Source organism: Martes martes (assembly GCF_963455335.1).
Source record: "Martes martes genome assembly, chromosome: 15".
Classification (NCBI taxonomy): Eukaryota; Metazoa; Chordata; class Mammalia; order Carnivora; family Mustelidae; genus Martes; species Martes martes.
The window spans coordinates 31,924,606-31,950,121 of NC_137903.1; the positions used below are offsets into that span (position 1 = coordinate 31,924,606).

At 35.3% G+C, this 25,516-nt stretch overlaps 1 protein-coding gene across 2 annotated transcripts in view; it reads left to right on the forward strand.

Annotated features, from left to right (window-relative positions):
* DENND1B (DENN domain containing 1B) overlaps positions 1-25,516 on the forward strand; it is a 256,368-nt gene that overhangs the window by 48,773 nt on the left and 182,079 nt on the right. For both annotated transcript variants that reach the window (XM_080824962.1, XM_080824961.1), the window contains exon 3: positions 16,136-16,179. In XM_080824962.1, coding sequence (XP_080681088.1) covers positions 16,136-16,179 — 44 coding nt within the window. The remainder of the gene's footprint in view (positions 1-16,135; positions 16,180-25,516) is intronic.

Genomic DNA, 25,516 nt, shown 5'->3' on the forward strand with positions numbered 1-25,516 from the left:
TTTGGTTTTTTCTTTGCACCACAGCTTATACATTTTTAAGGGGGTGAACATACTGACAAATTTCCAAAATCAGGTACTTTTAATTTAAATATGTACCTTGTGTAAGGCCACAAATAGAAGTGTAATCTGTGCTATTTTTGTAACTGGTTATAAAATAAAACATCTTCAAATAAGAATTTAATTTCCTTAAGGTTTTTGTATATGTAAATGAAACTCAAATGATTAAGTGAAGAATGATTTTAGTTCTAGAATGAGAGGGTGTTGATTTGGATCTATTAATAATTAATGTCCTTTCCTAAGTTTCTTCACGCACAAATTTCCAAGTATTGTTCAGGGGAAATCAGTAGGATTTAGGCCATTATTTTACAAAAAACTTAAATATTTAGTTTGCTGATTATGTCTTCCTGTAGGTAGTAAGGAAATTTTCTAAACTTGTGAATATGCCTTAAACTCAGTGAGCAATAAAAATAAAAATCAACAAAGTAGAAAAAAAATTTGTCTTATTTATAGTGTGCTTTCATATGCACCAGCATATTTTAGAAAGGATGTCATACTAGAAACAAGGATATCTGGATTCTAGTCTTGGTTTCAATAGTTACTAACTTCAGACATGGGGTACAATATAACTTCCTGACTATGGAGTGGTAAAAAGAATCTTTAGGGCCTCTCCCCTTCAGAAAACTCTGTGATTCTATTCACAAACAATGAACCTTTCTTTGAAAACTCTAAAAGGGGGGAAAAAACAAAACAGAGGCTTTAAATTAGTTTTTACATTCATAGATACTGGCATTCATACTTTCTATTATTCAAATTGGAACTAATCGCTTAAATTCTATGAAAGAAAGCATTGTAAGAAAACACAACAAGGGGCGCCTGGGTGGCTCAGTGGGTTGAAGCCTCTGTCTTTGGCTCAGGTCATGATCCCAGGGTCCTGGGATTGAGCCCCACATCGGGCTCTCTGCTCAGCAGGGAGCCTGCTTCCCCCCCACTCTCTCTGCAGGCCTCTCTGCCTACTTGTGATCTCTGTCTGTCAAATAAATAAACAAAATCCTAAAAAAACCCCACAAACAACACAAAAAGGATTTTCTCGCAGATATCTTAGGTAGTAGAGTACAAACAGACACATATCTTATTTAGATATGGACTACCAGTCTTTATGGCATGGGATATACATGGGATAGAGGGAATAAAGGATAAAGGGAATAATAGACTATGTATCTTATGTATCATACATATATCTATAGATATAGATATAGATAGATATAGATATAGTTCCCTGTCATTGTTCCTTAAATCATATTGTTCCAGTGTCATAAAATACTTAATTTTGAAATAAAATGATTTCCATTATTCTATAAAAGCAGAATTATAGTATTAATAATTATCAGTACAGAAATGATTTTTTAAAGAAAATGGTGTTTTTTAAACAAAAAGGTGCCCTGTATTTGACATTTTTCAGCAATGAATTTGTTTTTACTTTTACTGTTGCTAGTAGTCTTAAAATTTGTAATGTTGGGGCGCCTGGGTGGCTCAGTGGGTTAAAGCCTCTGCCTTTGGCTCAGGTCGTGATCCCAGGGTCCTGGGATCGAGCCCTGCATCGGGCTCTCTGCTCAGTGGGAAGCCTGCTTCCTCCTCTCTGTCTCTCTCTGCCTGCCTCTCTGCAACCTTGTGATTTCTGTCTGTCAAATAAATAAATAAAATCTAAAAAAAAAAAAAAAAAAAAAAAAGAAATGATTTTTTAAAGAAAATGGTGTTTTTTAAACAAAAAGGTGCCCTGTATTTGACATTTTTCAGCAATGAATTTGTTTTTACTTTTACTGTTGCTAGTAGTCTTAAAATTTGTAATGTTGGGGCGCCTGGGTGGCTCAGTGGGTTAAAGCCTCTGCCTTCGGCTCAGGTCATGATCCCATGGGATCGAGCTCTGCGTCGGGCTCTCTCTTCCACGAGGAGCCTGCTTCCCTTCCTCTCTCTCTCTGCATGCCTCTCTGCCTACTTGTGATCTCCATCAAATGAATAAATAAAATCTTTAAAAAAAAAATTTTGTAATGTTGCGTAACCTATGATTACAGGGTTTGGGTTTTTTGTTTTTTGTTTTTGTTTGTTTGTTTGTTTGTTTTTGGGTGGGTCAGGAGAGATGATTAGATATCATGTTGGGGGGCACCTGAGTGGCTCAATCTTGTTAAGCATCTGCCTTCAGCTCAGGTCATGATCCCAGAGTCCTGGGATCAAGCCCTGCATCAGGCTCCCTGCTTAGCAGAAAGCCTGCTTCTCCCTCTGCCTCTAACCCCCCTGCTTGTGTTCCCTCTCTTGCTGTGTCTCTCTTTGTCAAATAAATGAATAAAATCTTAAAAAAAAAAAAAGATATCATATTGGAAGTGACATCTTTCCACTAGTGCTATAAATCTGTGTTTTGCTGGAGTGCATGACAAGGAAAAATGGCAGGATATCGGTTTTCTGGATCTCTGGTTTCACCAAGGTCATATGTGTCCGTAAATGAGGGAATGAGTTGCTTTTTAAAATACTTTTATTGTGGTCAGACTAGATATAAAATTGCAGTAATTAATGAGTTTGCAAACTATTTTGGTAGAAGTAGTGAAAATTAAAACTTTAGGGGTGTGGCATTAGCACAAGATAGCCAAATCAGGGACCCCAGCTTCCATCCTCCAACAAAGATTAACAATTAGACCACTATCCACAAACAAAAACAGTTCTGGGAGAGCCCTGGAGTCCACTTAAGAAAGTTTAGCAACACACTGTAACAAAAAACTTGAGAATAACTACAGTGAGGAAAGAACACCTTTATTATGCCTGCATCATTTCATTCCCAAGCTGACAGTGCTTAGTGCCAAGAAGGAACTCTCCATCTAGAAAGAGTTTCCCTTGCAGAGAAGGGATAGTGGAATGAGTTTCCCCGCTTTTGGGGCACCGCATTAAGGTCCTCCTTCAACTTCACCCCACTCACAGACTAGCAAAGCTGCGATATATAGAGATGGCTAGGAGCCAAGAAGAAAAAGCATGCGACCAGTATCAGTTACACAGTGGGAGCAACTGTGGTTCCCGGTTTACCTGCTCTGTGAAATTTATTGGTTTTCATCTCACAAATATTTGGGCTCACTGACACCAGCTGCCTAAGTTCCTCTCTGCTTCCTCCTACTCCTCTCTTCCCCTGTTGTGACCATAGAAATCACGCTGGCAGCAGCCCAGACTTCTACAACAATATGATGCAAGACATCATTCTAGATGTCCCCATGGCTGACTTCCACAACTGTGTAAGCACTCAGAGTTAGCTCTTCCAGCTGTGTGCTTCCATGGTACCAGACTGACACCTATTATCAGCCTCCACTGCTATGTGTGTGCCTGGGGAACAACTGTGTGGCTATGGGAATGCATGTTAACAGCCAGGGTCCGCACAATGCTTGTGAGCTTGAGTTATGTCACTGGCCTGCACCATTATGCTCAACTGGAGGTAGCCCCTCCAGCTGTGCACTTGTATGTCTCTGGCTGGATCCCCATCACTAGCCTCCAATGCCATGCAGTCATGGCGAAACATATGAGGAACCACCCATAGTGCTGAGAGCACTTCACTGGCACTGGCTACTGCTGCTGCTTATTCTGGCTCTGGCCACTGGACCTGGAGGCACTGTTGAGGAGCCTCACAGCCCTTGCACTCTCAGTGGATGCCCTGCAGTACTTGTGAAGGACCATGCAGTTGGAGATGCTTTGAACGCCAGTGGCCTCAGCTGAATGAATCATCACATATCCCAGACCTGATGTCATTACACATCTTAAACTTGGTGTCCAATACCACTAGATTTCAAGTCACAGCACACTCCAGCATGCCCCAACCTGCAGGTGAAAATCTTGCCTTAAAGAAGTCAGTCTATAACATCTTGAAAAAATGACTGCTTCTTCTGATGCGTAGGCACCAATAACAAGGCTACAGGGATCATGAAGAATCAGGGAAATATGACTCCATCAAAGGAGTACAGTGAATCTCCAGTAACTAGCCCCAAAGAAATGGAAATCTAGGAATTACCTGATGAAGGATTCAAAATAATTGTTCTGATGCTGCTTTAGCACTATAAGAGAATTTAGATAAACAACTTAAATATACCAACAAAACACAACAAATATGAAGTACAACAAATATAGAAAACCTGAAAAAGAACCAAACAAATTTTGGAGCTGAAGAATGCAGTGACCTAACTGAGGAATTCAATAGAGAGCTTCAGCTGCGGGCTAGACCAAGCATATGAAAGAATCTATGAGCTCAAAGATAGATAATATGAAATTAACTACTCAGAGCAGCAAAAAGAAAAAAAAAATGAAAAGGAAGGATGAAAGCCTATAGGTCTTATAAGACACAATTAAGACAAACAGTTTCTGTACAACTGGAGTCCCAGAAGGAGAAGAGAGGGAGAATGGGGTAGAAAATGTATTTAAAGAAATACCAACTAACAACTTTTCAAACCTGAGATTAGATTTGGACATCCAGCTTATGAAGTTAATAAGTCACCCCCAAATTTCAATCAAAGGGTCTTTTCCAAGACATATTATAATACAACTGTTCATAGAGACAAGGAGAGAATTTTAAAAGCAGCAAGAGAAAAATATTTCTCTCCTGAAGGCTATCAGCAGATTTCTCAACAGAGACCTTTACAGGCCAGGAGAGACTGGAATGGTATGTTCAGAATGATAAAAGAAAGACTGCCAACCAACAATACCATATTCAGCAAAGTCATCCTTCAAAAATGAAGGTTGAGATACTTTTCCAAACAAATAAAACCTGAGGTAGTTCATCACCACTGTGCCTGCCTTACAAGAAAAGTTGAAAGGACTTATTCAAGCTGAAATGAAAGAACATGGACTGTGAAAACCCATGAAAGGAAATGACACACTGTAAAGGCAAGTATGTTGCTGACTTTACAATGCTCTAATACTCTAATAGGTGGTATGTTATTCTGTCTACTCTAGTATCAAGTTTGAGGGACAAAAGTATTATAAACAGCTATAGCTACAATAATTTGTTAATGGATGCACAGTATAAAAAAGATGTAAAGTGTGGGGCGCCTGGATGGCTCAGTGGGTTAAAGCCTCTGCCTTCGGTTCGGGTCATGATCCCAGGGTCCTGGGATCGAGCCCCGCGTCAGGCTCTCTGCTCAGCAGGGAGCCTGCTTCCCCCTCTTTCTCTCTGCCTGCCTCTCTGCCTACTTGTAATCTCTCTCTCTCTCTCAAATAAATAAATAAAATCTTTGAAAAAAAAAGATGTAAAGTGTGACATCAGAAACAAAATGTGTGTGTCAAGTGAATAAAATGGTAGAGTTTTTGTATATGATTGTTAAAATTTTTCAAGTAAGCCTCAGTAACTACAAAACAAAAATCTATAGTAGATACAAGATAAAGAGAAGGGAATATACCACTATGGAAAATCACAACGAAAGATAGCAAGAAAGGAAGAAAGGAACTACAAAACAGCCAGAAAATAATTAATAAGATGACAATAATATATCCTTATCTATAAATAATTTGTTTAAATGTAAGCGGACTAAGTTGTTCGAAGGCATACAGTGACTGAAAAGATAAGAAAACAAGACCCAACTATATGCTGTCTATAAGAGACTAACTGCAGCTCAAAGTGAAGTGATGAAAAAAGTGAGCAAGTGTAGCTGTATCAGACAAAATAGACTAAGTCAAAAGCTGTAACAGGAGAGAAAGAAGGTCATTATATGATGATAAAGGGGTCAGTTTGTGAAGACTGTACAATTGTAAATACACACACACACACACACACACACACACATCTTACATCAGAACATGTAAAGATATCAGGGAAATACTAACAGATCTGAAGGGAGTAATAGATATCAATGTGATAATAGAGAACTTTAATACCCTGCTTTCAACAATGGGTAAATCATTCTGGTAGAAAATCAATAAAGGAACATTGGACTTGAACCATATTTTAGATCAAATGGTCTTAGCAGATAATATACAGAATGTTCCATCTAATAGCAGCAGAGTACCCATTCTTCTCAAGCACATGGGGAAGTCTCTAGGATAGACTATATATTCATTCACAAAAAAGTCTCAGTAAACTCAAAAGGATTGAATTACACCAAGTATTTTTTGCATCCACAGTTGTATCAAACTAGAAATTAATAACAAGAGGAAAATTGGAAAATTTAAAAATATGTGGAAATTATTAACGTACCACTGAACAACTAATGGGTCAAAAATTAAATCAAAAGGGAAATAAAAAATACACCAAAACAAACAAAAATGGAAAGAGTATACCAAAAGTCAGGGGATGTACTAAGAGCAGTGCAAAGAGGAAGTTTAAAGCAATAAATGCCTACATTAGGGAAAAGTAAATATCTCAAATTAAGCTTTAATACTTCAAGACCTAGAAAAAGAACAAACGAAGGCCAAAATTAGCAGAAGAAAGGTGATAAAGAGCAGAAATAAATGAAGTGGAGAATAGAAAAACAATAGAAAAGATCAGCAAAAAGAAGAGCCATTTTTTTAAAAGATAAATTCACAAACCTTTATTTGGATTTACCGAGAAAAAAAGAAAGGACTTAAATAAATAAAATTATAAATAAGAAAGGAGACATTACAACTGATACCATAGAACTACAAAGGATCATAAAAGACTATCATGAGCACTATATGTCAGTAATTAGACAACCATTCAAACACACAACCTACCATGTCTGAATCAGGAAGAAATAGAAAATCTGAACAGACCAATAATAAGTAAGGAGATTTAATCAGTCATAAAAAAGCCTCAACAAAGAAAAACTTAAGACCAGATGACTTTGTGGGTGAATTTACTAAACATTTAAGAAGAATTAATGCCAGTTCTTCCAAAAAATTGAAAAGGGGGGAACATTATCAAACTTGTTTTATAAAGCCAGTGTTACCCTGATAAAGCCAGAAAAAGCTACAAACAAAAGCCAGAAAAGGCTACTAAAAAAACGTATAGGCCAGTACTCCTGATGCATATAGGTACAAAAATTTTAAACAAAATGCTAGCAAACCAAATTCAGTGGCACGTTAAAAGGATCATATATGAGGGAGCTCTCCTCTACTTGCTAGATGGGATGCTGCCTGATACATGAATCACTTAAACCAGTTAGATCTTAAAATTCAAAAACAAAACAAAACCCATGACCAAGTGAGATTTATTCTGGGATTCAAATATGGTTCAAGGTGTGAAAATCCATAAGTGTGATACATCACATTAATAGGATGAAAGATAAAAATCATATCATCTCAATAGATGAGGAAAAGCATTTGATAAAATTTGATATCTTTCATGATTCAAATTCTCAACAAGTTAAATATAGAATCTAGAACATACCTCAGCATAATAAAGTACACATGTGACAGTCTTACAGCTAACATCATACTCAGTGGTGAAAAATAAAAGCTTTCCTTCTGAGATCAAGAACAAGACAAGGAAGCCCACTCTCACCACTCTTATTTAACATAGTACTGGAAGTCCTAGCCAGGGCAGTTAGGCAAGAAAAAGAAATAAAAGGCATACAAATAGGAAAGAAAGAAGCAAAATTGTTTACTGATGACACGATCTTGATATAGAACATTCTAAAGTCTCCACTAAAATTTTTTTAGAATAAATAAATTCAATAACATTTCAAGATACAAAATCAACATACAAAAATCAGTGCATTCCTATACACAAACGATTAGCTGAAAAAGAAATAACACAATCCCACTTATAATAGCATCAGATACAATAAAATAATTAGGAATGAATTTAATCAAGGAAGTGAAAGATGTATACATTGAAAACTATGAGGCATTGTGGTGCCTGGATCACTCAGTCAGTTAAGTGCCCTACTCTTGATTTCAGCTCATGATCTCAGGGTCATGATCTCGGGTCATGAGATTGAACCCTGCGTTGGGCTCCATGGATTTACCAAGAAGTCAGGGGAGAATCTACTCTCTTTCCCTCTCCCTTTGCCCTTCCTGCTCATGTACTCTCTCTCTTCTTCTCTCTAAAATAAATAAATCTTTAAAAAAACCTGTAAGACTTCAATGAAAGAAATTGAAGAAGACAGGAATAAATGGAAAGATATCCCATGATCATGGATTGGAAGAATTACTATTGTTAACATTTTGTTCATATTACAGAAAGCCATTTATAGATTCAGTATAATATTTATCAAAATTCAATGGGCTTTTTTAAAACAGAACTGTAAGAACAATCCTGAAACTTATATGGAACCACAAAAGACTCCAAATAGCCAAAAAAATGTGAAAGAACAAAACTGGAGACATCACATTTGCAAATTTCAAATTGTATTACAAACTATAGTAATCAAAACAGTATAGTATTGTAGTATTGGCAAAAAAACAGACATATGGACCAGTGGAACAGAATCCAAGCCCAGAAATAAACCCATACATGTGTGATCAACAAATATTTGACAAGGGAGCCAAGAATAATCAATGTGGAAAGGACAGTCTCTTAAATAAATGGGTTGGGAACACTGGATATTGGTATTCAAATGAACGAAATTGGATCCCTGTTTTACACCAATCACAAAAACTTACTTGAAATGGATTAGAACTTAAATATCTGAACCCATAAAACCCTTATAAGAAAATATAGATGATGAGCTCTTTGACATCAGTTTTATCAGTGACATGATATGACACCAGATGCACAGGCAACAAAACAGAAAACAAGTGGGACTACATCAAACTAAAAAGCTTCTGCACAGCAAAAGAAACAATCAAGTAAATGAAAAGGCAACCTACAGAATGGGAGAAAATATTTGCAAACCATATACATGTTTTTAGATTCCACATATGAGTGAGATTGTGCAGTATTTGGCTTATATATCTTATATATCTGGTAAGGGGTTAATATACAAAATATATATGGATCCATAGAATTCATACAATGACAAAAAATCAAATAAATAATTCATTTAAAAAATAGGCAGAGGGGGTCCCCTGGGTTGGCTCAGTTAGTTACGTGTCTGCCTTTGGCTTAGGTCATGATATTGGTGTCCTAGGATCCAGTCCTGCATCAGGCTCCCTCCTCAGCAGGAAGTTTGCTTCTCCTCCTCCCTCTGCTCCCTGCCCCACTCATGCTTTCTCTCATGCGCTCTCTCAAATGAATAAATAAAAATCTTTTAAAAAATAAAAATAAAAAATAGAGGACTTGAGTAGACATTTTTCTGAAGAAGAAATACAATGGTTAACAAATATGTGAAAATGTGCTCAACATCACTATTATGGAAATGCAGATCAAAACCATATTGACTTGTTATCTTATACATGTTAAAAAAAGAACAAATGCTGGCAAGGATGTGGAGAAAAGGGAACTCTGGCTCACTGTTGGTGGGAATGCAAATTAATATAGCCACCATGAAAAACAGTATGGAAGTTTCTCAAAAAATTACAAGTATCATTACCATATAATCTAGCAATCCTACTTCTGGGTATATATCAGAAGAAGATGAAATCATTATCTTGAAGAGAGATCTGCACTCCCATGTTCATTGCAGCATTATTCACAGTAGTCAAGATATGAAGCAACCTAAATGTCTATCAATGGATGAATGGTTAAAGAAAATGTGAGGTGTGTGTATAGTGAAATATTATATATATATATATTATATACATAATATATACAATGTAATATTATTCAGCCTTAAATAAAAAGAAGAATATCTTGCCATTTATAAAAATATGGAGTGGTCTTGAGGATATGCTCAGTGAAATAAGTCAGAGAAAGACAAATACTGTATGATCTCACTCATATGTGAAGTCTAAACACATGAAACTCAAAGAAAGAAGGTAGAATGGTGGTTGCCAGGAGCTGAGGGAGAGGTGTTGGTCAAAGGGTACAAACTTTCAGTTACAACATGAGTAAGTTCCAGGGATCTAATGTACAGCATAGTGACTATTGTTAACAATACCATATTGTCGTCTTGAAAGTTTCTATGAGAGTAGTGCTTTAATGTTCTCACCATAACCACAACAAAAACAAAAAATTAGTAATTATACAAGGATTTGTGTTGTCTTAACTAACCTTATTATGAACCTTTCACATATTGAATCAAGTTACACACCTTAAACTTATACATTGTTGTATGTCAATTATCAATAAAGCTGGAAAAAATAATTTAAAAAGTAGTTACCTAACTCCATGCATGCTTTTTAATATTTTTTACATGATACCATATGTAGAAAATGATATTTGCATAGTAAACTTGGGAGGGAAGGAGTGGGCAATAAGGAGGAGAGAATGGAAATTGATTTTACCTTTTTCAGTACCTGACTCTGATCAGAGACAGAAAGCATTTTTATTCATTAGTTTAAGACCAGAACTTCAGCCACCTAATTTCATAATTATAAATGCTACATGTATTGATTTTACCATATTTGTCAGTCCTAAGTCTTAAGATATATGCAGTAGATTTTCTACTGAAAATATACTGTTTTAAAATGCATTAGCATGATTTGGTATAACATTTAGTGGTAATGGATTTTATAGGGAAAAAAAACCCACCTCACTTCCCTTTTTATTAGTTTTAAGTCAGCAATTCCTATCTATAACAACTCTTCTGTTTCAATTTTCTTTCCATCACACATGACTGACAAAAACCTCAACCCTGACTGAATCTTCCAATTATCTCTTTTACCTATGATGAAGTTCTAGAACCTAGGTGAGGTTCGGTGGGCTGAGGTCCGGAGCCAATGACCAAGAAAGAATTCTTAAGACATCTTTAGTGCAAAATGGTGGTTTATTAAAGCATGGGGACAGGACCCGTGGCAGAAAGAGCTGCTGCTTCCCCGGGTTGTGAGGGATGGCAGGCTATGTACCCTGCGGTTGGGGGAAGGTGAGGGAAAGGGAGGTTTCGACAGAGCTTTCATATATTAAAGAGGGCCCACAAGGTGCTGGAATACTCCCGGCTTGATCAGTGTTGTCTTTTAGCAAGCCATTAACATCGAGATAGTTGGGAGATTCCTGTCTTGCAGGATTGTGATCTTTGCAAGTTAACTATTTGTTTCTCGTTTATGGCGGTCAGGGGTGCCTGAGAAATGTTACACATATTACCGAGGGGAGCGGGTGGAGAGGGGGTGCAAGGTGCCAGCCTTTGCCCTGTCCTCAGTCAGCCTCCCGCTCCCTTATCACCTAAGCTGTTGGATGTTGCTGGGGAAATAGCACATTGTTGCCATTGAACACTAGGTTGGATACCTACCGAATCTGGTACTTAACAGTGCCTGAAACAGTCACACTTCTTCCATCAGCCACCAGCAATTACTCTTAAGCAGAGAGCTTTTCTCCTATTTCACAGAAAATAATTAGCGATTTTTACACAAAACTTTTGCCTTTGCACCACCAATTCTAAAATCTCCTTGGATTCAGATTTTCTCTTTTTCTTGTAACAATGGAAACCATTCTCCAGCTTCCTTCCAAGTCATCTCATTATCTTGATTAGGATGCCATTCTTCCCGCCTTCTCAGAGATATCATCTCTTTTCTCTTGGGCTCTCTGCTGGCTCATTAATTCCTGTTATCATTTAAACTTATTCAAGTCTGCATCATACTAAAAGAAAACAAATCTACCTAGCTCCGTCTTTCTCTCCTCCTACCTTTATTTTCTCCTTCCTTGTACAGTGTTTGTTAAGAAGTTCTCTCCATACACTCAGCCTGCCCTTTCTCGTTCATTCTCACTGCATGATCCCAGGGCTGCCTTCTGCTTCCCATCATTTCACAGAAGCTCATTTTATTGTGGCTTTATGCTTTACGTACGTCTAGTTGCCATTTTTTAGTAATCACTTTACTTAATATTTTGCCACATTTGAGAATTTTTTTAGATGTACCCTTTTCCCTTGACTTTCATAACAACATACACTCTAGCTGTATTCTTTATACATTTCCAGTTTTTTTTTTTTCTCATTTGGTTTATGTCATCATCTGCTTTAATTGCTTTCTAGGATACCCAGGATACATTTTAAACTCTAGTCTGTCCCCTACCTCTCCAGCTTCATCCCTTGAGATTCTCTCCCTTGTACTCTACATTTGGGATATATTACTTTTTTTTTTTTTCCCAGTTTTTTCAGTTTCTAGATTGCATTGTGCTTTCTATTAATATCCAAGACATCATATTATTTTTCCAGTCTGGAATGTTCTCCCTTGCCCATGTTAGAACTCAGATCATCCTTTGCGTGCCTGACATGTTAGTTTGCATGGACTTTCCTTCCTAAGTAGTTCAGTGACTTTAAATTAGATTTCCATATGTTGTAGTGTAGTATCCTGTCCATTTAGTGTAACAGTCATTAAATTTTATTGCATTATATGTTTTGGATACTTTCTTTTCCAAAAATTGTAGAGACCTTATTTTGTTTATTTCATCCTTATATCTCCATAGGCGGAAGAATAAACTTATATATTTTCCTTAACAAGTCTTGCTCGTTTATATTAAAGAAACATCACCATTCCTTCATTCAGAACATTTTTTGAAATTATTAGGCCAGTGAATTTTTAAGTTGAGCCCAAGTATTTCTACAGGATACCTTGTTTAAAACAATAGTTTGCATAAACGTGGAGAGCTCTTTCCCCATGTGTGTTATAGGACTTTGGAGTTCAGGGACTTATCCTATTTCTTTAGTGCTGTATAGAGTTTTGAATGGAATAAATTGAACTTAAATAGGACAGAGAAAGGTATTGATTCTGGAAATTATTTAAAGTAGCTGCTTTTGGGGTACCTGGGTGGTTCAGTCGGTTAAGTGTCTGACTCAGGTTGTAATCTTGGGGTCCTGGAATTGAGCCCCTCTCTGTGCTCAGAAGGAAGTCTGTTTGGCCCTCTCCTGCTGCTCCTCCCCCAACTTGTGCATGCTCCCTTGCTCTCTCTTAAATAAACAAACGAAATCTAAATAAAATAAAATAAAATAAAATAGGTGCTCTTTAGATCTCAACGAAGAAATTTCTGGTCTCTCATGTTGACTAGCCTTAGTATAACAAAGACAAACTCCTCCTTGTTCTGGCCTTGGTTTTCTCCTTCATAAAATTCTGATTCTGCAAGGTAGGTAAATCAAACACTGAAAGCTATAATCCATCATATTACTTACTAATAGTCTACCTTTCAAAAGTATATAGTCTCTGAACTGTGATTTTACAAATATGTAATTTTAAAGATTCATCTATGAATTCCTCAGAATTCAGTAAATGGTATTCATTTACGCAAATTAAAAAGTTTGCGTTCCTTTCTATTTTTTTTTTAAGATTTTTATTTATTTAATTGACAGACAGAGATCACAAGTAGGCAGAGACAGAGGAGGAAGCAGGCTCCCTGCTGAGCTGAGAGCCCAATGCGGGCTCGATCCCAGGACCCTGGAATCATGACCTGAGCCAAAGGCAGAGGCTTTAACCCACTGAGCCACCCCAGGCGCCCCTGCCTTCCATTTTTTAATAATGTAGTTAAATCACACTAGTATTTTAAGTTGTTTTAATTATTGTTTTCTGTGAAGGGCTGACAAATATGAAAGACCTGATTGCAAAGGGAAAAAAAGTGCTGAATTTATCTCACTTTACATTAAAAAAAAAAGTCATGAATTTGGAATACTTGTGATGGTGATGCACAAATAATATTTTACATATTCTTATTCCAAATTTACTGATTTAATAATTTTTGTATTTTCCTTTCTGTACTGTAACACCTGTTATTAAAATAAGAGACTAACTACATTTATGTGCAAATCAAGTCATGTATTCTTACAATCATATTTATTTGGTTTCTAGATTGTTGATGGCAAAAGTTGCTATAAGATTAATATATGGAGTCTCCCTTGAATTACTAGTAGACATTGATAAGAAAAGAAGCACAGTGTACATGGGGCCTTACCAGTAGCAGTGATTTCTGCCAGCAGTTCTCATCCTTTCATCCATAAAATAAGCAGAAAATTGACCTAACGTTGCCTGATCAGATCTGATATCTGGAAAGTAATCCTCAGGGAATAGAAGATTCAGCCTTTGTGCATACATTTGAGAATTAGGTTCTTTTTCAGAGCCATTTTTTTTCTTCCTTTGCAGTACTTGTGAAAAGTTTCTACAGAGATGTGTCAGATATGGTGTAAATTTAACAATACAGGCAGTAACTAAGTTAATCCATTTCAAAATGTGGATTCACATTACAATAAATTTTTGAGTGCTGAAGTGGAAATTTCATTTAATGAAAAGAAATAGGATATTTTTCAATAAATAATTAAACCAGTAGATGCTGTTTTCATGAATTCACCTGTTACTTCTTTCTGTGAAAGAATAGGCAATACAGAAAAAAAAACCCAGTATAATAAAGTATGAGAAAAAGTGAGTAAGCAAAACATACTTGGGAAAATGCTGTGAACAGTAGGGGCAAACCATTGCCTGTACAAGGTACACGTTCTAGTTTTAAAACATAAGTGTAAGAAATTTGTCACAAACATTTTCTTAAATGACAGCTGTAAAATTGAGGTTGTTCAAAAGGGATGTTTTAAATATTCACGTCGAAACTCTTTAACTCCATTATGTATAGGCGAGAGCTATTCTGCATTTCTGTATAATTGATTTGGTTATATGGCCATTAGTGTATTAACTTTATCGAAATAATAACACTATTTCATGAAGATTCCATCATTTAACTTTTGTTTTATGCAATTCAAATCTTAATACTGTCATTGGGGTAAAACTGACTCACACATACATATTTTCCAACATAACACATGTTCTTTACTCATACATATATATTTTCTAAAATAATCTTCCATGTCTCGAGTAATTTTTGGTGACCTATAATACATGTCATTCATTTTAGAATTTTACAGTTTGTTTTACATGAAGAGATAATCATTTAATATTATCTTTGTGAATTTGTAATGCATAATTTTTATATACGATGTTTTAAATGATTTCTAATTTGTATTGACTTATATAGAAACCTTCTATTCCTAAGTAAAAAAGGTTAATTATATAAAGTATGCTTTTTTTCTTTTTAATTTAAAGTAATTGAAAAAATTCCTTTGAACTTAAGTAATACAGCAAGAGGAAATAGCTCATGCTAAAAATGTTGCTTAATTATTGAGTTTTGGAATTAAAAACTTGAAATTATGCATTCTTAGACTGTTTTTATAAAAGCAATACAGAATAGTGGAAATAATGGAGTAGAACTAATTGTGAACATAAATGGTCTACCCTTTTTACTAGGAGTGGAATTCAAATCCTGTTGTATCTGTGGTACTTGTTGCTTTTACTATCTTGAGCTTGTAAAGGCTTTTTCAGAAGTAATATTATCCTTTTTTAAAGCACAAGTACAGATGTTCAGAAGTTTGTTTTTGACACAATTAAAAAATGAATGTACAACCAAAATATTTATTAGTGCTAATTAAAAAGACTTATTTTTAATATACTAAGTAGAAAAGAAATATTGTGAGAATTGATGAAAATGAAAAACCAGTGAGAATATTTATAAAACAACATTGGTTTTTATATATGAATAACTAGATATATTAGAAAAATTTCTTTAAAATGCCCTGCAGAGATCACTTGTCTTTTAAGTAAGCTTGATACCTTATAACTACTGCTTTATATCTATTATTTTATAAAAGGCTTCATAGAGTTGCAAGTATGGGATTTCAGAGTGAATTTTGATATAAAGCAAGCATTATTACAGTGTTCATAAATATTTAGGATTTTAAATGGAAATTTAAAATGATATATTTTGGTCTAATTTTTAAGAACTATAATACATTTAATTGCATGTTTGCCACATTTATATTTTTCTTTTCAAATTAAAACCAATATGTCAAGTGTAGTTAAATCTTAAAATTCGTATTTCAGAATCTTAAAATATAAAGTATATAAATAAAAAAGTGAGTTGTGAAAAGAAATAATGCATTTTAATAATCTAAGTTATTAATTTTATTTTTCCTGATTCCAAAGATCATTAAAATGCTTAAAAGATCAAAATGCTTTATTTTTAACCTCTTCAGCTGTAAATGTTTAAAGAGAAATTTAAAAATCATTTAAAAAGTTGCTCTAAAAATGTTTTAGCAAGAATATTGGTGTAAATGTGCTCTTTTGCCTCTGTTTAATGCTGTGTGTCAATTATTTACAGATCCGGTGGTATTGTGGAAATTCCCAGAGGACTTTGGCGACCAGGTTGGAACCACATAATTTTAAAAAATCATTTATAACTAGAGTACTATGATTAGTACTACTGTTACTTCAGCAACTACTACTACACATGAATTGCTATAAGTGTTTTCTCTTGACCAATTGTGAGGAAAAAGATCATCATGTGTGCAGAATGTATATGGAAAATCTTTTAAAGTTTCCAAATAGATGGGTGATGAGGAAGCCCTTTTATCAAAACTAGTAAGAACTAAATGTTTACAATTTCAACATATTTTTGCACTCTTTTAATCTACCCATGGAATATATTTGGAAACATTTAAAAATTTTTCCCATCAAAAAAACTTGATAATACCATACTTTGTTGAATACCCTCTTACTATTTCTGTCTACTTGAAGTAGTAACTGCTGTAAATAAGTGATTAGTTCTCTCCTTTTACAATGATGTCTGAATGATTTACATATATGTTGAATTGATATTTTCTTATTTTTATGTAATTTATACCTATAGCTTTAGTTTCTTAAAAGAAAATGAGACTTTAGAATGAGTTTATTCCATTTATATTTTAAATTGTAGTCTTTGATAGTCCCTTAAGTATTTAGTATGGCCAAAATTGTGAATTATTTTGACATGCTATATGTAAATAGAAAAATCTTTAAAATTTTATATTATAGATTTATCACTTTGAAATGACTTATGTAATATATGGTTAAAACACAGATTTCAATTTTTATGGAAATCTGATGAACATACTCTTTTTTTTTTTTTGCCTGCATAACAATGGTATAAAACAGTCTTGTCATTTTTAAAATTTAAAAATGTACTAGGATAAGCTTAACTGTTAAGTTCACATATATGATTCTTAAAATTCTCATAATTTATAAGTTGAGAGCAGACAAAAGTATTTGTTTAAAGCAGTTCATTCAGAAATAAGTATACAGAAAAATATTCGTTTAGAGCAGTTCATTCACAGATAAGTATACAGACAAGTGATTTTGATATGTAGAAGGATAACTTTCTGTGTGTGAAAATCTATACTAAGACTAGGAAGTTACACTGAAAAAAAATCAGTAAATGGGCATGTTAAATATTAACTGAATCTGATGCAATCCTGGACTATTTCTCACATAAAAAGAGAGGTATGCACTCTTAATTTGTTTTTAGCTCTTTAGAGAAAGAATAGATTTATAAATATCTTAAGTATGCAAAAGAAGTCCCCAGTGAAGACAGGGTTTGGCTATATGATGTGTAATTGGGTTTGTTTTCAAGTAATGTGTAGTTAGGTTAGAGCCTTACCGACTCATTTTAGCATTTTGAAATATTATTCTTCTTCTGGTATTCTCGATTCTTTCTTGTCGCTGACCCAAGAACAAACCTCCTGTCCAGGTTATGTTTTCTTTCTTTCTTTTTCTTTTTCTTTTTTTTTTTTTTTTTAATTTTCTATCTCTTAAACTGCCCCTGAGAATTCCTAAGAAATCTAGGACTCCTCACTTTGGGTTTCACGTAAGGGTGATCATGTACTTGAGTTCAGCTATGGTAAATTTTTCAGTGAGACCAACTATCACTGTCCCTCTTTGTGACTGATAAACTGGTGATAGAAATTTTTTAGCTGGGGCTGAAATGTTGTTTTGTTTCCCAAATTCGTGACGCTAGTGGAACATTAATAAGCCTTTACATATCTAGTAAAATGCAAAAGCAGTTAACTGGGTAATGGTGATGAATGTCCAGAATTCCAGTTTATGGCAATTCTTACACACTTTTTTGAAGGTTAGTACTGAAAGGACCATTAGATACCACTTTGTTTAAACACTTCACATTATATCTGGAGAAACCAAACTTTATATGGGAATCTAGCCAGGGGCCTTGAAGAATGGTTTTCCTATATGCTTTTAGGTGAATATTCTGAGTACTACAGGTGATTCAAGTACTCTGTGTGTATTTCTCATCTTTTTTTACCATGTACTGTTATACACTGATTCTTGCTAAACTACCTTTTCACTGGATCTGAGACTTGCTTCAGTAATAATAATTATTAAAAAGCTCTTTATTTAGCCCTTACCATGCACTGGGCAGTATACTATGTGCTTTATGTGCATAATTCATTTGTCTTCAGACCCACCCAGTACTGCTAGGAGATAGTATCTTCCCCCAAAGTGAGGGTTAAGAAACTTGCCTGAGATCAGGCTGCTTATCAGAGGCAGAGCTAAGATTTGAAGCCAAATTTGTCTAACTCAAAACCATGTGCTATTAGCAATGAAGCTATTTTCTTTCTGCTTGGATTGCTTACCCAGATCCTACTCAGTTATTTTATTTTAGCTCTTATAAAAATAGTTTATAACGGTTCTTTCCCCCTCATTATCTTTATAATTTGAAATCATTGTGTTATTTAATCCAAAGAAATCAATTCATTACCCTTTGTTCTACTACATGGAGTTGTTGCTTCATCATAATCGTTGATTTATTACAGGCTCCTCGAGTATGTCTTCCTTCTTTAGTTGGAAGAACCAGTGGGACAGTTCAAAGTCACATTTCAGGGGCTGTAATTCGATTTTTGGGGGGGTACAGTGGAGAATTTTGTATAGGGAAATAGGAAATGAAACTGTAAATGTAAATGGAGCCGGGTTTTGTTTACATTAAAGGCCTTGCTAAAGAGTTAGTCCTTCAGATGAACTTGAGGAGAGTGTGGTCCAGCAACATACGTGTATTAGTAGTCGGGAAGAGATTTCCGTATGGATTTGTTGTGGGAGAAACCGGAAACATGGAAATTAGTTGGCTATTGCAGTAGTTCAGCTGAGGGCATCAGAAGGATCTGAAAGGGTTGGTTACATTTGAAGTGAAAACGAAGATGAGTGTAAGGGGGAAGGAGGAAAGAGGTTGCATGCAGAGGTGCTCTGTGGGGCTTAGGTAGAGAGGAATAGTGACAAGAGGATGAATTTGATTTTTGTCACTCCAAGAAATGTTGAATTATCTTTGTGTAGGTGGTGGATGGGACTTTGGGGGTTGGAGAAGAATGGAGAAGTGTTATAGCCTGAGGAAGTACAAAGCTGGGAACGAATTTGAGGATTGCTAAACACACTGAGTTGATGTCAGGTTTATGTTTTGCAAATACATTGAGGGCTGTCTCTGGCTGAGAAGATTAATGCAGACCAAGTCTTCCCATCCATGCCACTGATACTCACAGTATCCCTTCACACAGTTGTGAGAGCTTCACAGCCTCTGTATAAAAGGAGTAATTTTGTTTCTTTTTGCTGCTACCAAGATGATCTCTCCATTCCCCTTAGTTCTCTGTTGTTCACATTTATACTTAATGGCTTGAGGCTGTTTTTCAGAATGCTTGCCATTCTGCTTGCCATTTTCATGGTTCATGTTTCTATAGCTTTGCTGCTTGCATATAGCACGCCCACTTCGGGCCATGGTTTCTCTGTGTTTCTTGAGTGAGAGGAGTCAATCTTTGTGAGAAAAGTACACTTTTAGAGAGGGGTCAGAAATAAAATCTTATAAATGTTGGAATCAAACAGATATGTGTTTGAATACTGGTTCTGTATTTATAGATTGTGTGAAGTGTTGCTTTAGATAGGGACTTAATCTCTCTTAGTTATTCATTTGCAAAATGGGACTGATTTTACTGATCTGACAGAATACGGTGAGAATGAAATGAGGTCGAGTCTGTAAAGCACTCAGCACCATGCCTGGCATGTGAAAAACACTCTGTAAGTGGGAACCAATAGTTTTGTTAAAATATTGCAAGGCCGTGAATGTTTACCGATTTATTATGAGGCGTAGATAAAATTGCTTTATGTAGAATATCATTTTTATAGGTGAATAACAAATCCGAGAATTTTACTACTTCATAGAACTTCAGGAAGATTTATAATTTAATGGCATAAGCGGTAGTAATATGTAAAAATTCTTCTCTAATGTGTGCTTTCTGACTTTTCTGAAATTTCTGTGCCATTAGTTGATGACTATAGTGGATATCTACTGTTTAACTGGCAAAGCTGTTACTTTTTAGTTAGTTTTTTTCATGAAAATCTTAAACTGTGTTTAAGATTTCTTTTTATCAGGATGGCTATCAGCAGAAGTCACAGGACCATGGAGCCATGATCTTTTAGTAATGGCCAAGGCGTCATTTGGATAGGAAAGAAGATTATGAAGACCTTACCCCAGGTCATACATCCTATTTACCTTCAGTCTTGAGTACTTTTCTATTTTCACACAAACTGCAGTCTTTTCATGCTTCTGGGCCATTTCGTATGTCTCAGATACCCTTTTCCCATTTCTCTGATGTACTCTCTCCATAATGCAAACGGAATGTTTTATCTGCTGTGACATTTTGAAGCATTCCTCTTTTTGCGATCCAGACTCATTTTTGTATTAGTGTGCCTGCCATGTTACCTGAGTAACCTGGAGTAGTTGTTCTTGGGTGTCTTATTTCAGTGAATGTTCCCACTTAAGCTTCTTTTCCAAGTCAAGGACTCTTGTGCATTTATTTTTTACTTCTCTGTCCCTCATGCAACTGCTATTCCCAATCTGTCCTCAAATCCTAATTCTTGTGCCTCTTTTATGTCGTGTCAGTCTCTCCACTTCTCTTTAGTTCCAGGATTCTTTCCTTAATTCGTATTTTCCTAACCCTTCTGTTTTTCTGCCTATTTAATTTATCCTCCACAGTGTAGCTAAAATGATCTAAAAGACAATGGAATGATCTCTCTAAAACACAAATACTGCTACTCCTATCACTACTGTCATTAGTTCCTTGATATGCTGGGTACTTTCCAGGTACTTTGCCTGTATTAGCTCATTGAATCCTAATAATGCCTCTAGGAAGTGAAGGGACTACTATAGTTCCCATTTTACAGATAAAGAAACAGAACTACAAAGTGCTTAATTTACATGGCAAAAGTCACACAATTAATAAGTAATGAGCCATTATTCCAAGCCAGACACTGACTCTGGAACTTCTAGTCCTGAAGACTCATTTAAACTCACTACTCCCCATTGATGCCTTTAAGATAAGGTTCAACTTCTCAACGTGATCAAGCTCCTTGTTTCAAGTCTTTTGTTTACATCTTTAGCATCCTCTTTCTCTGTGTCCCTTTCCATTCTCCAGTTAAGAAATGGTCTATATTTTGTAGTGAACATTATTTTCTCTTCTGTACCATTTATTGATCTTCTGTCTTTGAACATGTGAGTCTTTCTGTCTGAAATGCTAATCTTCTACTTGCACTCCCTTTTGCCTATCTTTCTAGTCTTGGCTTAGAGGTCATTTCCTCCAAGAAGTCTTTTCTTGATGTCACAGATTGAATGCTCCTCCTGGAGTTCCCTCAGCATTTTATGCTTCCCATATTATGCCATTTATTAGATCTGTCATTTTCCTTATTTTCTATTTATCCCATTAGACTAAATGTCTCTGAGACTAGTATTAAAGAATAATTTTTAAAAGAAGATATAATCATGACTCTAATGCAAATGTAACATTTAATTTTGAAGTTTCTTAAAACTCGTTAGTTGATGAGGGTGTGAGTAAAATGTTGCATTGTATCCAAAGGAGAGCTCAAAGTAGCAGAATTGTATAGATAAATCGGGAATACTGTAATAAATTTACAAATAGACATAGAAGTGGCTTTGTCCACATGGGGAGGGGTGAGGGAGGAGGGCAGTCAGTTGTCCCTCTATGAGACATGTCTGTGGACAAATATTATTTGCATTGCTACTATTTACAGAGTTGTAAAATAGCTTCAAGACAATGAAATTCTCAGAGCCCCTGGAAGAGTGTATTAGGGAATGGCTTATTTCCCAATGAAAACAACCAGTAATCTTTTGGTTCAGTTCAATCTTTTACAATTTTTTCCTATAATTTTCTACTTCCTTTGACAAATATAACAATTTTAAAGAAAGATTATTCTAGAAAACAAAATAAATCATGTCCCTAAAGGTTTGGCCTGAGTATTTACATGGGTGCAGCAAGGGAGTTAACTTAGTCTACAAGCCTCCATGAATTTACTTTACACACCTAGAACCATGTAGTGTGTAGAACAATTGCTATGTCTGCAAAACTAACTTTTTTTCTGAGAAAGTTTTCGTAAGGAATTGCAGATTAGATTTTTCAAACTTCTCTTTATTATCCCAAAGCTAGGAAGCTAGGTCCTCACAAATGTCTTTCCCAGATTTTATGTATACTGCCTATAACTTTGGTTAATTCTTCTCTTCTCAAGATTCACAAAATTTACTAAGATTCCTGTTCTGTGAGAAAGGGACCCTCTTTAACACGTTTAAGTTTAGACCCTGTGAGCCAGGCATAGGCCACTTTATCTGGGATGACTTTGTAGGCTCCATAAGTATAGCTAACCTTTGTTCCTTAAAAGTGTCTTGGCATGGGGTGCACCTGGGTGGCTCAGTGGTTAAAGCCTCTGCCTTTGGCTCAGGTCATGATCCCAGGATCCTGGGATCGAGCCCCACATTGGGCTCTCTGCTCAGCCAGAGGCCTGCTTCCTCCTCTCTCTCTGCCTGCCTCTCTGCCTACTTGTGATCTCTGTCTGTCAAATAAATAGATAAAATCTTAAAAAAAAAAAGTGTCTTGGCATGGCTGATTAAACAAGCATCTTTCTAAAAAATGACACTTTTAAGATGATGGTTGTGCAATCAATATTCCAGTTACATACTGGTAAAATGAAAGACAGATTTATCGAATTTGTTCAAAAAACAGTATTGGTATGAAAAAATGAAGGGACTTAGTAACTGAGTTTCTGAATTCAGGATTGGAGGGAATCAGTAGGAGTAAGATGTGATTTAAAAATATTTCAGTTTATAGAAGCAGAGTTTACTAAATTGTTTTAGGTCACAGACAATGTAGGAAGAGGAGGGAGGGCTTCCTTATATGTCCAAAAAATAGATAATTAAAATGGCATCAATAATATTTCAAGCAATGAAATTTCTCCATTATTATTTAATACAATGCAATTAATTATTGTTTTGCTGGATTTTACCTTAACCCTCTCATGAAGCTTTCTGCTTCTTGAATAAAATGAGTCTTGGGAGTTTGACCTTAGTCCACTGGAATGGACTGAAAGTTATCTAAGTGATGTCACTTCAGAAGATGTCCCCAGTCCTCTATTCTTTGAAGTGTCAGTAATTTGAAATATCTGCTACAACCTTTTTCCAAAGCTCTGAGACTGACTGACTTTGTTGAAAACACAAACTCTGGCCTGTAGGTTATAGCAGAGCCTTCAGGCAATCATCAGAAATAAAACTAAACTACTGTAGATAATAGAGGCTTAATGGTTATGGTTAATTTATTACCGATAATTTTCAAATGTGGAAGGTCTGGGGGGTATGGGCAAAATAGGTGAAGGAGATTAAGAGGTACAGCCTTCTAGTTACAAGATAAATAAGTCACAGGGATGAAAAGTACAGATAAAGGAATATGGTCAATAATTTTGTATTAATGTATAGTGATAGATGACAATTGCACTGCTTATGGTGAGCATTGCATAATGTATCGAATTGTTAATTCACTATGTTGAACACCTGAAACAAATACAACATTGTCCGTCAATTATAGTTTGCTAAAAAGCCAAACCTAACCAAAAAAAAACAAACAAAAACCAAAACGAAAAACAAAACAAAACCCAAAAGCAAATGTGAAAGGTCTGGTGAGGGTTCATAATAAAAATAAAATATGAAAAAGAAAATTTGATTGTTTCTGCTGTATGAAGAAAATAATGAAGCTGCTCAAAAAGGTGTTAGAGAAAATGTCTCAAAGAGCAAGGAGTACGACCATTTTCTTTCTTTCTTTCTTTGTTTCTTTTTCTTTCTTTCTTTCTTTCTTCTTCTTTTTTTAAAAGATTTTATTTATTTGACAGGGAGAGAGAGAGCACAAGCAGGAGGAGTGGCAGAGGGAGAGGGAGAAGCAGGTTCCCCAATGAGCAGGGAGCTCGATGGCGGGACTTGTCCCAGGACTCTGCGATCATGACCCGAGCTGAGGGCCAGTGTTCAACCAACTGAGCCACCCACGCTCCCAACACTGTTTTCAAAGGATTTGAAATTATATCTGATTTATAAAAGTGGGCGAATAAAATTTGAGAAAATTTGAGGAAAATCTTGAGATATAGCATACAATAATCCTGAGACATAATATAGCAAGAATATACCAAGAATATCAAGTAAAGAGATTGAGGATGTCTGGAGTAGGGCCTAGACAAATATATTTTTGTAGAACTTTATGGGTAAGTCTGATGTGCATACCCAGTTGAGAACCACTGTCCTGCAAGATGCCAGGGATTTAAAATAAAGAGGTAAAGGTTATGACCAAGTAAACATTTTAAATAATAACAAATTATAACTGGCAATATTATATTATTGTTGTCTAATATCATTGAGCAAAGTTACTGCCCAGGACTCTAATAAATACAAGAAAACCTAGCAACGATTTCATAAGAGATTTGATCATTGTCTTTCTGGAGAATAAAACATATTGTGGACAGCAAGGGCATTGAGGTATTTCTAGGGACTTCCTATATGGCATATGATTTCTAAAATACTCATATTCATATTCATAAAATTTACACATACACAATTTCATCCTAAGGCAGCTGAGCATCTCTTCTCATTTTCCAGCTTTTTGTGTGCAGCTTTTATAATAATAACATATCAAACAAACCAAATTATTTCTAGCATCTCATTTTATGAGGTAAGAGAAAATATCTCTGTGCTTTTCAAGGAACTGCTTGGAAATCTCCAAGATAATTTTAGTTATAAAAACATATCATGGAAGTTTTTGACTTTTTCTATATTCAGAGTCTGAGTTTGGGAAGGCAGAATTTAAAAAGTTGTTAGAAGATTTGAATGTTTGAGTAAAATTAACATTTGGTTATATGGTTATATGTTTAATCAAGGTGACAATGAAATATTTAAAATAAATATGTTCAGGAACACTATTGAATAGTTCTTTCATAAATGAACTTTTTTTTTTAACTTCCCCGCCCTTAAATAATAAAAGACATAACATAGTGAACTCAGTATTAAGTGCAGAGATTATTCTGTTAACACACAGAATTTCAGTTTTCTCAGAGACACACAGAGGTTAAGAATAACTTTTTACATTGTAGACAAAGGCATTAATCAATAATCCAAGGAAACAAGCCCATCAAAGTTGAGTGAATTTTAACAATTTTCATAGCTTCTTTTCAGTCAGGTGTTATCAAAAAAGACAGACAAAAGTTACATTATTTCAAGTTTTGTTTCATTATGCCCTCTCATATTTAAAAACAAACTGATATTTTTTGACATATTTCAGAGATGTGCAAGGCCACACTATTTCATCATAGTTATCACCATATTTATGTTGTCTTAACATGCAGTGCATCC